This window comes from Onychomys torridus, chromosome 2 (assembly GCF_903995425.1).
Source record: "Onychomys torridus chromosome 2, mOncTor1.1, whole genome shotgun sequence".
NCBI classification, from domain to species: Eukaryota; Metazoa; Chordata; class Mammalia; order Rodentia; family Cricetidae; genus Onychomys; species Onychomys torridus.
Window position 1 is genome coordinate 78396248 of NC_050444.1, and position 15051 is coordinate 78411298.

A 15051-nucleotide genomic window follows, 5' to 3' on the forward strand; every position below is an offset into this window, starting at 1 on the left:
GTTGGGCATTTTCCTTCTTCTTTTTTTTTTTTTTTTCCGAGACAGGGTTTCTCTGTATAGTTTTGGTGCCTGTCCTGGATCTCACTCTGTAGACCAGGCTGGCTTCAAACTCACAGAGATCCACCTGGCTCTGCTTCCTGAGTGCGGGGATTAAAGATGTGCACCACTGCTGCCCCGCCTTTCCTTCTTATTTTTAAAACAGAGTTTTTAAGTCTTCTGCCAAGGAAGTTTGTAAGAAGATCATTGGGGTTAAATCCAGGGTCTCCTGCACATAAGTACCTACTCTGCCATTGAACTACACCCTGGTCTAGAACATTTTGTATCCTGATTCTCACCTACCACCTGTCACACCATGGCTTTCAGCTTCTGAAAAGTTCCATGATGCTGCATTATTTTTGAGGGCTGCATAATATTTAATTCTGCAAATATAAAGTTAGCATACCTGAGGGCTCCTAACATTGGATGTTGTCTATGTGCATACCTTCACTGATAAAGACAGTGCCATGGTGAGCTGCCTTATCCTAAAACATGTTTTTGCTTGGCTTTGTCTCAGGTGAGGGTCCAGGAAGCTGCCCTGTCACCTCCTTCTCCAAGGGAGCGGTTATTCCTGCGGGTCTGTTCCTGATGCTCTATTGCAAGCAGGCACAGCTGCTCTGAAGAGCAGGAGAACTATGTGGTCCAAGCATAGTGCAGGAGCACATGTCTGCAACTCGAGGGCTCCGACAGCGAGATCAGAAGCAGAGACAGAATTCCTAGAAGCCTGCAGTCCAGCAAGCCTGGTGTGTGCCGTGGTGCATGAGAGACTCTGTCTCAAACAAGGTGAAGACCACTATGTGTATGTTCATGCATGCACACACATGTGCACCCCCCTAAATATCATACATCCCCACCCCAAAGATTAAAAAAAAAAAACCCTCACTTATATGATGGGTTGCTTCCTTAAAACCTTGCCTAACACATCTAATTTGGCTTACTTTGGATTTATAACCCTTTTAATCCATTCAAAGTAAAAGAATCCAAATTCTAAACTTTTAAACCTATTCAAAGTAACAGAAGCTACAGGTGTGTTTCATCAGTAGTACCCTGAGAATCAAGTATTACTATCAATGGCTTTCTTTTCATTAGTCATAGATTTTAACCTTTATTTTTGCATTTTTATGGTTATAAATGACAAGGATCAACACAGGATGGAAGCCCAACTGTAGACAAACTGAATGACAAGCGGGCCTGTAAGGACATAAGAATGAGAAGTGGGGGATGTCAAGAGAATGAGCCAATGACAAAGAGACCATCAGGAACAGCAAGACCCTTGTCACCTGTCCTGTATCTCTGCTGTGCTACAGTGCGCCCTGTGCCCCATGGGAGAAGTTCTCCCAGACAGCAGAGCCAATATAGTTATATATTCAGTATATTAAACAAAATCTAGGGTTTGGCTTCATTTTCTGAAGTCTGGGAAGTCTTTATTCTGAAGTAAGTGTAATGATGGATGTAGATGAAGTCATGGAAACTGTGTACAGCTGGACTGTCTTCTGGCTACCATCTGTAATTTTCTCTTTCTCTCCTTCCTTCCTTCCTTCCTTCCTTCTTCCCTCCCTCCCTCCCTCCCTCCCTCCCTCCCTTCCTTCCTTCCTTCCTTCCTTTTTTCCTTCTTTCCAGGGGACCCAGGAGACACCTCTTAGAAATTTTCAGAGTATATTTTCTCATAAATTATGATCATTCCACCCCTCACCACTAAGTTGATGTCTTTGGCTTTCCAAATGAGGAAAAGGATCCTCTAAGTGTCACCCTCAACATCAGGACAGGATTTTGCAGAGGGCACTGGGTCCAACAGGGGTCCTCTTACTGAAGAAAGGGGCCCTCTACAGCCACACACTGTAAACAAGATAGGACTAAAGGAGAGACCTCTTTTATCCTAACTGTTCAGTGCATTTCATGTGACCATGTGCTTTGCCAGAGGGTTAGAAGGAAGTTCATAAGTCCTCTTCTTTGTTCCCCAGACGCCTCAGAAAAAAACTACTACCCAGCAAAATCTTATTTAGTAGCAAAATATATTTTAATGGAAAGTCATCTTTAAGTAACTGAACAAAAATGTGTTCCAGGGACTTTCTCAGCAGACAGCAGAGTATGTACATCTGGTGAGGGTGGAGCAGCATCTGTTTAATATAACTTTTTATATAGAAAATGCAAGCATATTTAAACAATGGAAACATGTAAGAAAGGACGTCACAAAGAATAACAAAATAGATCACAAAATTAAGAAGTCAACCTTAAGCTTATAAAACAAACAAGCCCAAGCACCGTGTTGGTCTTCCTTGGTGTGAGTTCCAGGAGCTACCAGGAGGAGATGACCCTGCTTCGGGAGAGGCGGTGGGGGGTGGGGGGGTGTCAAAACCCAGTTCTCCTCCTCCTGAAGAAAGAAAACATAACAAAACCAATAGCTTCAAGAGGAGCGATGAAGTTGAGGTAGGGAGGAATTTTGGGGTACTCATGGAGAGGGGGCAGTAAATTTTAGCCCCGTAGGCATATCTGTAAAAATACTTGTTAAGGATGAGGGTTGTTCCTTGGGAGAAGGAAGGGGCATGGAAAAATTGAAGTATTAGGAAACATTTTTATCAACATCAATAGTGATAGTGTAGTCAAAAAGCTCACACATTGGCTGGGGTTCTCTCTCTCTCTTTCCCTCCCTCCCTTCCTCTTTCCTTCCTTCCTTCTTTTTATTATTTTTTTGAGACAGGGTTTCACTATGCACTTCTGGCTGGCCTGGAACTTGCTATGTAGACCAGAGTGGCTTAGAACTCACAGAGGTCCTCCTGTCACTGCCTCTGGAATGCTGGGATTAAAGATGTACACCATTATATTCTACCTTGCTGGGACATTTTCAATAAAATATGTTAAGTTCATTGTTTATTTTCTATTTTCTGTTCAAGAATATTATCTTTATCATTTATGTAGTGTGCATGCATGCATGTATGTGTGTGTGTACATGTATGTGCCTGTGCCACAGCTCATGTGTGGCGGTCAGAGGACAACTTGCGGAAACTAATTCTCTCCCTCCAGCACATGTATCCCAGGAATCAAACTCAGGTTTTCAGGCTTCACAGAAATCACCTCCACCTGCTGAGCCATCCCACCAGCCCTGAATTTTTTTTCTTTAGTCATGGAAAAGTCTGTCCCAGGCCTTGGGAGGTTGAGGCAGGAGGGTCACAAGTTCCATATGCATCACCTTCACACAGGGGCCACGTCAGTCTCCGTATGCCTCCAGTTTTAGTATATGTGCCGCTGAAGGGAGCCCAGTACTGTTCATTTTTGAGATCTCATCTTCTTCATGCTTTGGGTTTAGTGACGGTTTGGAGAGAATACCTAGATATCCCGTGATTAACAAAGTTTACACTGCAGCTAGAGACACCTTCTGGCTCTTGAACTTCTATTGTCCCTGCCATACAGTTGAGTTGTAGCTCACCGTTTGTTTTGGGCTGTCTTACCTGGAGCAATTGTGTCCTGTCCAGGCTGAGAGACAATGGCACCGGTTTGGTCTTATGCATTTCCCACCATTTAAGCAGGGAGACTGGCAAACAGCTATTATGGAAAAAAAAAAATGCATGAATTCACGTAGTCAATACTTAGACATTCTGAAGATGTCACAGAAGCTTATAGGTAGGATTGGCCCTTTCTTCCCACTGATCCACCACTGAGAACTCCTCACACCCCTTACATCCATATGTGGTGTCACCTCCTGTCCCCCTGCTGAGCTGTTTGGGTTTTCATACCCCCCCCACCCCCACATTAAGTTTCACCCCACTAAGATCTTCTTTACTGATCATGTCAAGCCCCCTGGGTTGTCTTTTAAAATACTCTATTATTATTTTAATGTGTGCAACCAGTTTGGCACTTTGTTCTGAGCTCTAAGTTTTCATACACTCAGTTAATTTGTGGCTCTCAGGGTGGGGGTGGGGGCAGCAATAAACTCTAAATTGATTAAGTCAGACACCAGCTGACAGGAGAATAAGTCTGTCACACAGAAAGTGCCCAGAACAACAGATGAGGCTGGAGAGACGGCTCAGTGGTTAAGGGTACTGGCTACTCTTCCAGAGAATCCAAGTTTGATTCCCATTAGCCACATGGGGGATCACAACCATCTGTAACTCCAGTTCTAGAGGATCTGATGCCCTCCTCTTGCCTCCTCAGGCATCAGGCATGAAAGCGCTACACAGACATATATGCACACAGAACACTCATACACATAAAACAGGTGCCTAAGGGTTCTTTGTGGTTGGCCAGGAGACACCTCTCAGGCTCTCTTAGACAAAACAACAAACAAACCAGCACTAATCAGAATTCAAGAACTTTAGTTAGGGCTAAAATTAAAATTAGTCAAGAAGCAACCCCAAGAGAATGCCCAAAGATCAGCTACACAGGTGCCTTTTCCACAAGCCCACAAACTCATCATGTGCACAAGTCTGGTCTTGAAAACACCATGGAGTCTAAAAACTGATAAAAGTCCATTGACTATCTGTCAAACCTGTCCTGAGGGAAGGTGAGTCCATACAGGAACTATCAGGGGAGAACTGGACATGAGTTTTACTTTAGCACAGCTAGGCAGGTCCTTTCCTGGATGAAAACCCATCCTTCATAAAACACAGTGAACTGTTTGCTGCGCAGGTACCCGGCACAAGACCCGGGGTCAAGAGGAGAAGGGAGTCGTAAACACGAGGCTGGCCCCTTGCAGGAGCCTCTTGCTAAGTAAGAATAAGAGCAGGTCAGCAGGGTACACTTACTTGCAATTTAATCAGAAAAGAAAAAAAACAAAAACAAAAACAAAAAATGAGACAAACAGAATAAAGCCCAGCAAAACATAAAACCAGAGCATCCCCGTCCAAGACCTCATAGTTTCCGTTTGCGGAGATAAGACACCGTGACTCTCTCTGGAGCACACTGCTTGATGGTTCCTGGCTGGTCATCAGCAGCAGTGTTTTCATTTCCCAGCTGCTTCCTCCTTCCTTCTTATACCCATGTGGGTCGCCCACTCATGTGTGTCTTCTGCACAACGCCATTTCCTCCCCCTTAAATGCCTTTTATTGATGATATACAAATCTATCTTCAATCTAGATGTGTCTGCTGGGAACCCAAACCATCATGTGACTGCAATTCAGACCACTGCCCTTGTGTGTCCCAGATTATTAGCTCAACTCCTTGCCTAGACACCTACCTGTGTTCCTTGACTCTTCTAGTTCAGAAAATGGCATCTGTTGTTGAATATTTATTATTATTATTATTATTATTATTATTATTATTATTATTATCAGTTTCTTTGAGACAGTTTCCCTGTGTAGGTTTGCACCCTTTTCCTGGAACTCACTCTGTAGGAACTCACAGAGATGCACCTGCCTCCCAAGTGCTGGGATTAAAGGCTTGCACCACCACCACCCGGCGAATATTATTTTAAGGTGTGTTCCTTTTGTTTATGCTGCATTTGTTTAACTCTGTGACGCTGTGTTACTGTGCCTGTCTAAAACACCTAGTGGTCTATTAAGAACTGGACGGCCAATAGCAAGGCAGGATAAAGGATAAGAGGGGCTGGCAGGCAGAGAGAATGTACAGAAGGAGAAATCTGGGAAAAAGCAGGAAGATGTAGCCAGAGAAGGAGGAAGACATCAGGAGCCAGCCACCCAGCTACACAGCAAACCAGGCAGTAAGAGTGAAAACAAGATATCCAAAAGAAAGGGGAAAGGCCCAGAGGCAAAAGGTAGATGGGGTAATTTAAAGTTAAGAAAAGCTAGCAAGAAACAAACCAAACTAAGGCCAGGCATTCATAATTGAGGATAAACCTCCATGTGTGATTTATTTGGGAGCTGGGTGGCAGGCCCCCCAAATGAGGAAAAACAAACAACAGGCATTGGTTTCAATTCCTGAGGCCAAACTGGAAAGAACAGAATCACCTCCCCTTGTATCTGTATCCCCTGTAAACCCCTCCCTCCACACAAACCAGATCTGTAACCAAATAGCATTGATTCTACTTTTCCAGCTTGTCACAGAGCCACCATCTTTTGGGGTTATAAATTTTCAAGATTTTTGTTACTTCTTGTCTACAGTGCACCTATAACTTCCCATCTAATCCCTTACTGCTGCCAAAACCACATTTTCTGTTCAAAAACACAAAACCCTTTTTAAGTACATGGGTGGTCTGTCTGCATGTATGTTTGTGTACCATATGCTTGCTGGGTGCTCACAGAGGCCAGAAAAGGGCATAGGATCACCTGGAACTGAAGTTACAGACAGTTGTGAGCCACCATGTGGGTACTAGAAATTGAAGCCTAGTCCTCTGGAAGAGCAGCCAGTGCTCTTAATCACTGAGACATCTTTCCAGTCTCCACTCATCACCATATATTATTCCTGCCTAAAACCTTCCAGGGCTCCTATGCTCTCACAGCATAGTCTAGCATCTTGAATTTGCCATATGTGTTTCCTAACTTGATGCTATCTTTCCAGCCATGCCCCTGTGTTCTTTTGTGGCTCTGTCATATGTGGTTGAGTTGCAGTTACACAACAGTATGTACCTATGCATCTTCATGCTCCATGCCTTTGCGTGGAATGATCATCCAGTGACTCTTAATTAGTGATGGTTGGCCCAGAAATGGAACTAAGAATCAACTAGTAGATAATGGATAGGATCCAGAGAAGAGGTCTTTACTACCTAATGGGGTACAGTAGGGTATAAGAGACATTGTTCAGGAAGGATTGAGTAGCTGATGATGTAGATGGTGTTCTTTGGTGCATTCTCTGGAAAGGTTTTTCAGGGGTGATCTAATTCAGTGTTTAGAACTGGTCACATGGTGGTCCTGAGACATTCTTGAGAATGGCTGGTACCATTCTGTTGCAACATCACCTTTCAGTCCAAGTTTAGCCCATCATTGTCTCCTATGGTTTCATGAAACCAAACCATTAAGAAAACGAACCACAGAGGGAAGCCTACCTGTATGACAGCGGGACCCAGTCCAGCCTGCAGGGCAGTCACACTGATAAGGGGCCACACAGCGTCCGCCATTCAAACAGGGAAGTATGCATATTGCTAAAAACAAAACAAAACAAACAAACAAAAACCAGAACAGATAAAAATGTGTTGACAAAGGATTTGATCACAACACCCAGGTTCAGGCCTGCTCAAATGTTCAAAATCCATTTTGCTGGAGGAGAAACTTGGTGTGGCTCACTTGAGGCTCTTCCTTCTCACATGCACCCTGATTGCTAATTACTATTGCCGGGAAAGCACAACCAGGAGGGAGTCTGCTCCTGACTCAGGTGTAACTGTGGAGGCCAAATGCACGCTTTCCTTCAGGGCACTCCATCCCCCAGGTTTGCTAAATGCTCTGCTTTCACTCTTTGCAACATAAGCAGAACGAACTCCATTAATCATCATTTCAACTCACAGAGATCCGCCTGCCTCTGCCTCCCAAGTACTGGGATTAAAGGTGTACTCCACCACTGCCCAGCTCCAGAGTCTGGATCTTAAAGCCTCTGCAAGATGGCTTCTATGCCAGTTAAAGTCTGTGCCACCCCTGCTATATGCAGAAGGGCAGGCATATGCTCAGCAAGCTAAGCTAGCTAATCCTGGCCTGTGGCTGGGGTACCTCAGTATCTGTAGACTCTGGGTATTATGGCATTGAAGCCTGGGAGCCAGCCCCACATGAAAAGGGGAGGGAAAAATGTGGCACTTCTTTCTTCTTAGCCACTGTGAAAATACTTGATTTGATAACAGCCGTTACTCATTTTCCTTTAAAACATAGGTGAGAAAGTCACATGAAGTTTTAGAGTTGGCCTTGCATTTAGGGGAAAGAAGCCAACTGGTCTACCTTGACTGCTGTCACACCAATGCCTCAGCATGGCCTATCCACACAGGAAACTGTCTGATCCTGACACATTAGGACATTAAAGTAGTCACCTTTAGACATTAGAAGTCATTTCAAACAACTTACCGAGGGCCACCGAGACGGCTCAGTAGGTTAAAAAGCACTTGACGAGCAAACCTGATGACCTGGGTGTGAGCCCCAGGACCCTGGGTGGAAGGAGAGAACCAGCTCCTGAGAGTTGTCCTCTGACCTCCACACATGCTCTATGGCACAGGCGTGTACACAAATAATTAAATAAAAAATTCCAAGTAGTTATTTATACGAGCCAATAAGCTGAGCATACTTTAAGTAAAGATAAGAATTCTGTTAATTTATTAAATATTGTATAGATTAGGACTTCTGATTTCCCCTATTTTCTTAATTAGGAGTGACTTTCGCATGACCAGGAGCCATGGTGGGCTCACGAGTTCCCTGAAAGGCACAGTGCTCTGCGGTGCGGCACAGTTATTCCAACTGTAGCAAAGGCTGCACTGGTTATCCCTGAACTGAGGTAAGGGAAGAGAGCGCTGCAGCAGGATCACAAGCCCCTTCCTAACAAGACCCTGGTGCTGAGTACCAGGAGGCATGTGACTTCAGATGAGGCAGCTGCATAGATCTTCTGCAGCCTAGTGATCTATGAGTGTAGCTCTGCACACTCCGGTCTGCAGCAAGGATTTGAGACCATCAGTTCTGCAGGGCAGTAAGGCGTTCCCAGGAACTATCGTAAGCCAGCAGCTTCTCAGCAAATGATGGGGCGCAAAGAAACATTCAAGGACAGACTCACGCTCTTCACAGAGACGCCCCATCCAGCCCTCTGGGCAGGAACAAGCATTTGGACGTTGGCAGACACCTCCATTCTGACATGGGAACCGACAGACAGCTGGAAAGAAACAAGGTGATTCATAATTTCAGGAAATTTTGGAAAGTTGATACTAGACAGCAGGATTTCTCATTCACAATTCATAAATGGTGCAGGCTTTAGAGAACAGAAATACAGTTAAAAACCAAGAAAGAATTTCAACAGATGAGGAGAGGCATGAGTTGTTGGCTGTTACCATGACACCCCCCATCTTTATGGAGGTGAACTGGACAAATGCAAACTGTATTGACAACTTAGAACTTGATAGTCTGTTTTATGCACGTGTTATAAAATATGCAGTCAAGCCAATTACTGTTTGTTAGCACACATAATTACCAGTTTTCTCTCCCTCTTCCTTCCTCTTCTTCCTTCCCTCCTTCCCTTCCTCCCTCCTCTCCTCCCTCCCCTTTCCTCCCTCCTCTCCTCCCTCCTTTCCTCTCTCCTTTCATTCCCCCTGCAAATTTCAAAGCTGCAGTACAATACTGTTAACTGTAGCAGGAATGCATCAGATGTGTTCTTCAGAGTGTGTCCCTCTCAACTAACTGAAACTCCGTATTCTAGGACTAATGTCTATACGCCTCTTCCCTCAGGGCTTGAACCACCATTGCACCCCACAGCTCTCTGAATTTGACCGCTTTAGACTGTATGCTCAGTAACAGTTCTTGATTTTTAGTAAATGCTTTCACAATAAATGAAACAACTGTGATTTCAAAAACCATTCAGATGTTGTTAGGAAAGTATCAGCTTTAGAGGAGTGTACTTGGAGACCTTGTTATCTTTTTCCATTTTTCTTTCTCTTCCTTCCTTCCTTCCTTCCTTCCTTCCTTCCTTCCTTCCTTCCTTCCTTCCTACCTTCCTTCCTTCCTTCCTTCCTTCCTTCCTTCCTTCCTTCCTTCCTTCCTCTCCGTCTCCCTCTACATCTCTCTCTCTCTCTCTCTCTCTCTCTCTCTCTCTCTCTCTCTCTCTCTTTTTGAGACAGGGATTCTCTCTGTAGCTTTGGAGTCTGTCCTGGAACTCACTCTGTGGACCAGGCTGTCCTCGAACTCACAGAGATCCACCTGTCTCTGCCTCCTGGGTGCTGGGATTAGAGGCATGTGTCACTACCACCCAGCCTACCTTTTTCTATTTTGAGCAGATTTTCAAAAAAGTAAAATAGCAAGTTATGGAAAATGATACAGTTGTTAAGCCAAATTTAAGACCAAGAAAAATCAAAGTGATGTGCATACAAATTGTTGGTTATATTGACCTCTGTACACATTTCTCTGCAGTGTAACTTGGAAATGATCAAATATTCTCTTACCTCTGCAAATAGGAGATGATGTCCATGTTCCATTTTCTAGGCATACACTCCTTAGGGAACCTTCTAGCATATACCCACTGTAACAGGAGTAGGTGATCATGTCCCCATATTGGTAATGGACACCTCGAGCAATCGCATTTTCTACATGATTTGGAGGACCACATGAAATTTCTAGAGGAAGACACAAATAACAATTGAGCCTTTCCAACTAACCAAGATTGAGAGCACAACCCTACCATGAAAACTGAAATCAGTTTAATGATCATAGATAAAATACATACAAAAAATATTTCCACCTGTATAATGTCTAGAATACTTGGAACTGAAAGCATAATCTGCCATTTTAGTGGAATTAGATTACAATACCACAGGGTCTTTGTCCTGTGACTCAATGTCCAGGCTGAGCTGTTTGAAACCCAAGGAAAGACAGGAGGTAGAGAACAAGGATGAGGTCTCATACCTCGCCAGAGAGGCGGCTGCCAGAGAAGGTTGAAACAGAATGCTTATCAAATTAGCAGAGGGCAAAAGGAGCATGGTAGCCTACAGACTATGAAATGTTCTGTCATTGCTGAGAACAGCACTGGCAGCCCCAGAGCTCAGTGTGCATTTAGGAAATGAATGGATGCCAACAATAGCCTGTGGCTGGGTTTCATGGAATTCAAGACCTCTTTTTGATACTGCAAAGTATCTGTGGGAATCTATGTTAGACTAAGTAACTGTCCTTTTCCAAAGTCTATTTAAATCAAGATTACCATAGCTGTTTTTGCTTTGAAGGTTTTTTTTTTTTAAAGATATCTCAAGATAATTCTGGGGTGCACTGTGGACTGGGCTGAACTCAGTATTCTACTATGTATCCAGTTTGTGTAAATCTAACAGGTGTTCAGACTACATGACCTGCTTACAAAAGGCATTTCGTTATCATGCTATCATTAAGATTTAGTCGAGGAAATAATACATTTGTATGATGTTTCTACATTTCCTTTTCCTTCTAGGCTAGATGAAATGCCTACGATGTACTGGGAAGAAATAAATGCCACGCTTTGTTCAGATAAGGAGAGAAGGACAGACGCATGGTATAACAAGCCTCCTGTGAGCTGTGTCATGAGGATAGACGCCATGCTGTAAAAGCACCAATGTACATATAACTGTGCTTAGAGGTTTCAAGGTATGAACCACAGGGAAGTGGCATTTGTACCATGCTAGAGAGTGCTGGTGGGCCAGAGGGGGAGGGTTTCTAACTGGGGCGACAGCCCATAGAAAGATCACATGGAACCGATGGTTGTCTTATAGCAGTTTAATAATCAAAGCACCTATATGGGAGTCATTTGGGGTTTTAGGTACACATTTCTGAGGTTTTGGACTTGGGAACCGGCATTTTACATACCCACCCTGGGTGATTCTCATGTGCATTAAATTTTAATTTCTGATTTGTAGGGATTAATATGAGAAGCAGGTAGTCAGGAGGAGGAAGGTTGTTGCCTAGACAAGGGAAGGATGTGTGGTTTTAATCCAAGACTTCCTGTCTGATAGAAAATGTGAAAGAGTCTGGAGGATTAGCAATCATGGAAACCGTCTCCTCTCCAAGGCAACTTGTGGCCCACTCTAGAATACGTCATCAGGCATGCACAGAAGAAGCATTTGTACCAAAAACACGTCTCTTCCTGCTCGCTCTTCCAGTGGTCTGAATGGCAAGCATCAAGGAGCCAAGAACCAAGGTGAAGATGTGTGGGCAGAATGAGGCCACTTGGCCCTGTTCCCTTCAGGCAGGTGGCTTTGAACCAGACCAGAAGGCCAAAGAGAAATTTAATGTACACTCAGTTACTTCTTTCCCTTTTATTAGTGGTAGATTTCTTAAGTGTCTGGGGATCAAATCTTAGCTAAAAGTACGGTGTGGCATTTTCTGGCTTGTTTTAAAAAACACAGTCCAATGCTACAGTAGCCTGGCTGCTAGCTAAAAATTCTGGAGGTGGGGATGTCAAGCTACTGGGCACTTCTTCCCATCTAGAGAAACTGCTGATACAGCATATATCAACTGATTTCTAGTTGAAAATAAACCCAGGACAAAAGTAGTATTACTACTATTAACAAATGAGAATCCTAAGACAAAGAATGCTAAGGTATTCATGTAAGTTTAGAGTTAAAATTTTGGAGGCTAGAATTCATGTGCATATGTCTTGTTTCACTAATTGGAGCATAAGTGTTTTGAAGATAGAATACGTCTGAGGCAAAATATTCTTATGTTACATAGCCTAGTGCCTTGCATGTGGTTAGACCCAATGAACATTTTTATTGACTGCTGTTGACAGAGTAGCTTGGGCAACAAGGGAGACAAGAGGTAGGATGTCGGATGTGGAGATGTTCAAAGTGGAAACGGGGGTGGGGTGGGGTGGTAAGAGATGTCAGGAGAGACATAATTAGCAAGGTAAGTCTCTAGATTGCAGAAGGCAGTGTGGCAACATGGATGGATTCACATGGTGCTGGACCAGCAGTGTTTCTCTGCTCACTCAGCACTGTGAACAGAATACCTGTCAGAAATGGCCTGAGAGATGAAAGGCTTATCTTGGCTCGTGGTTCCACATGGTTCAGTCCATGGCTGTTGAGCTCCTGTGCTTGGACAGATAGTTGTGACCATGGAACCATGTGGCATTAGTGATTCTTTACTTCATAGCTGTTGTGAGTGAGAGAGGAAGGGGCTGGGGACAAGGTCCTGCCCCAGTAACCTACTTCCTCTAGCTGGGTCTCACTACCTAAAGTTTCTAGAACTTCTCAAAGTACTGCTGCTAGCAGGGAACCAAGCATGGAAAACACAAGTAAATGAGGAACATTTCATATTCAAACTATAACAATCTCCATAAGCAACACCCAGGAATTGTTAGAAATTGATGCTGTCTGGTCTCATCCAAAAACATAGAACTGGAAACTGGAAAGTGGAGCCCAGCTATTCGTATTCTAGTGAGATCTTTAAGTTCTGCTGATGCAGGCTCGAGGTTGAAAACCATCTCAGGGTAATTTTTGTTTGCATAAAGTACTCATAGCCCATTAAAGGATAATGTGAAGACTTTGGTGACGTGGAGGAAAAAAACATATTTTTAAGGTTAGTGTCATGCTTTTTCTCCAAAGAGCACATTTTGACAAATCTACTCAGTGAATCTTAATCTCCTAATCAGGAAGGTTTTAGTTTGGTCTGGAAAATCCATTTTTAAAAAATGTTCAGTATTCAAACATGTTTTTGTTGTTTTAAACATCAGTGCAGATGATAATTAAAATAGTGCAGAGATCTAACTATGAACAATTAAGTTACTTCACTGAAAATAATTTCAGACGACCACAGAGATGGCTCAGAGGTTATGAGCGTCTACTGCTCTTGCAGACCCAGGTTCAGTTCCCAACACCTGCATGGTGATCACAATTATCTATAACTCCAATTGCAGGGGATCCGATACGCCTTCTAAGGCACCAAACACTCCCATAGTGCACATACACACATCCAGGCAAATGACTCATACATATAAAAATAAACAAATATTTAAAAACATTGTTGTAAACAGAATCTAGCATTAATTAAAACAAAAACAATCCCCCTAAAATGTCACAGGGCCAGAAACATGGCTCAGCCGGTAAAAGTACTTGTGAGGCCATGTGTGACAATCTGAGTTAAATCCTTGGTACCTGATTGTCCTCTGACCTCCTCCTCCACATGTATGCTTTAAGTTATACCTTCTCTCTCTCTCTCTCTCTCTCTCTCTCTCTCTCTCTCTCTCTCTCTCTCTCTCTCTCTCTCTCTCTGTTCCTCCTTCCTCCCCCCAGCTTCCCTCTAACCATTCCCACACTAATAGTAAATAAAATATACTTTTTTTTTTTAAATCCTCAGAAATCTAGGAGAACCTTCTATACTAAATGGCCCTCACTGGGCTCTGCCCATTGACTCACTTTCACATTTGGAGTTGGTCTGTGTCCATGTCTCATCAGGGTTGCAGGTGATGATGCCATCGCCTTTGAGCAGGAAGCCTTCCCTGCACTTGATAGAGATGTTCTGGTTGACGTAAAACTCCCTCTCAGAAAGCAGAGCATTCTCAGGAATCACGAAAGGGACTGGGCACGGATTTGCTGTGAAAAGGAGAGGCAGATGCTCACTGAGTAGCCCTCTATCCCCAATTCCTCTCTTTAAAGACAAAGTTGGCCTGCAGAACATCGATTCTCTCTCTCTCTCTCTCTCTCTCTCTCTCTCTCTCTCTCTAGCTTTGTGCCTTTCCTGGATCTCGCTCTGTAGACCAGGCTGACCTTGAACTCACAAAGATCTGCCTGCCTCCTGAGTGCTGGGATTAAAGGCATGTGCCACCATCGGCCATCGATTCTCAATGACAGTAACAATGTGGATATTTGAAAAAATTTCGAACAACCTGGTCTGAAACTTACATCCCTCCTGACTCAGCCGACCATGCCCAGCAAAAGGTTTAACAACTTAGAACTTCAAACATTAAGCACACATTTGTTTCACTCCACATGAAATTATTTGTGCAGATTAAAAATCAGGTATCTAAGAAATCAAGGACCACATTGAGTATCCCCTCAATACTTGACAGATGTCAACAGCATGATAAATTCTGTGGAACTCCTTCTTTTTACCGAACATTCGTCAGAGGGGATGGAAGCAGAGAGCTGTCAGACATTGCTATGCGAGTATAGCCTGACTTCAGACCTGTACTGTGAGGAACCAAATGACAGAACTGCACTGTGAGTATGTGGACCTGATGATGAAAACGGGGTGCTCCCACAGCTCCGAGAGAAACACAGGAAGTGATGCTAGTGTTCAGCTTGTTCCGAGCTAGTGTGTGTCACACGTTGACACAGGCTTCAGGCTATTTCAGTTTTTTCTGATTTTAAGTGGGTCGAAAACAAGTCACGCTGATGTAGGGCTCCTCTTAATTCTAAAGGCTCCACTGTGCACTACGATACTTTCAACAACAGCCAGAAGCTGTCTCAAGTTGTATTTCTCTGGCACTGTTTTC

At 43.7% G+C, this 15051-nt stretch overlaps 1 protein-coding gene across 1 annotated transcript in view; it reads right to left on the reverse strand.

Annotated features, from left to right (window-relative positions):
* Positions 1-2001: 2001 nt before the first annotated feature.
* The window catches only part of Svep1 (sushi, von Willebrand factor type A, EGF and pentraxin domain containing 1), a 180365-nt gene continuing 167315 nt past the window's right edge, over positions 2002-15051 (reverse strand). Inside the window, exons 43-48 of the mRNA XM_036180091.1 lie at positions 13973-14149; positions 10043-10213; positions 8668-8763; positions 6971-7066; positions 3483-3576; positions 2002-2407 (exon numbers count right to left, since the gene is read on the reverse strand). Of these exons, the coding sequence (XP_036035984.1) occupies positions 2386-2407; positions 3483-3576; positions 6971-7066; positions 8668-8763; positions 10043-10213; positions 13973-14149 (656 nt within the window). The 3' untranslated portion in view covers positions 2002-2385. The remainder of the gene's footprint in view (positions 2408-3482; positions 3577-6970; positions 7067-8667; positions 8764-10042; positions 10214-13972; positions 14150-15051) is intronic.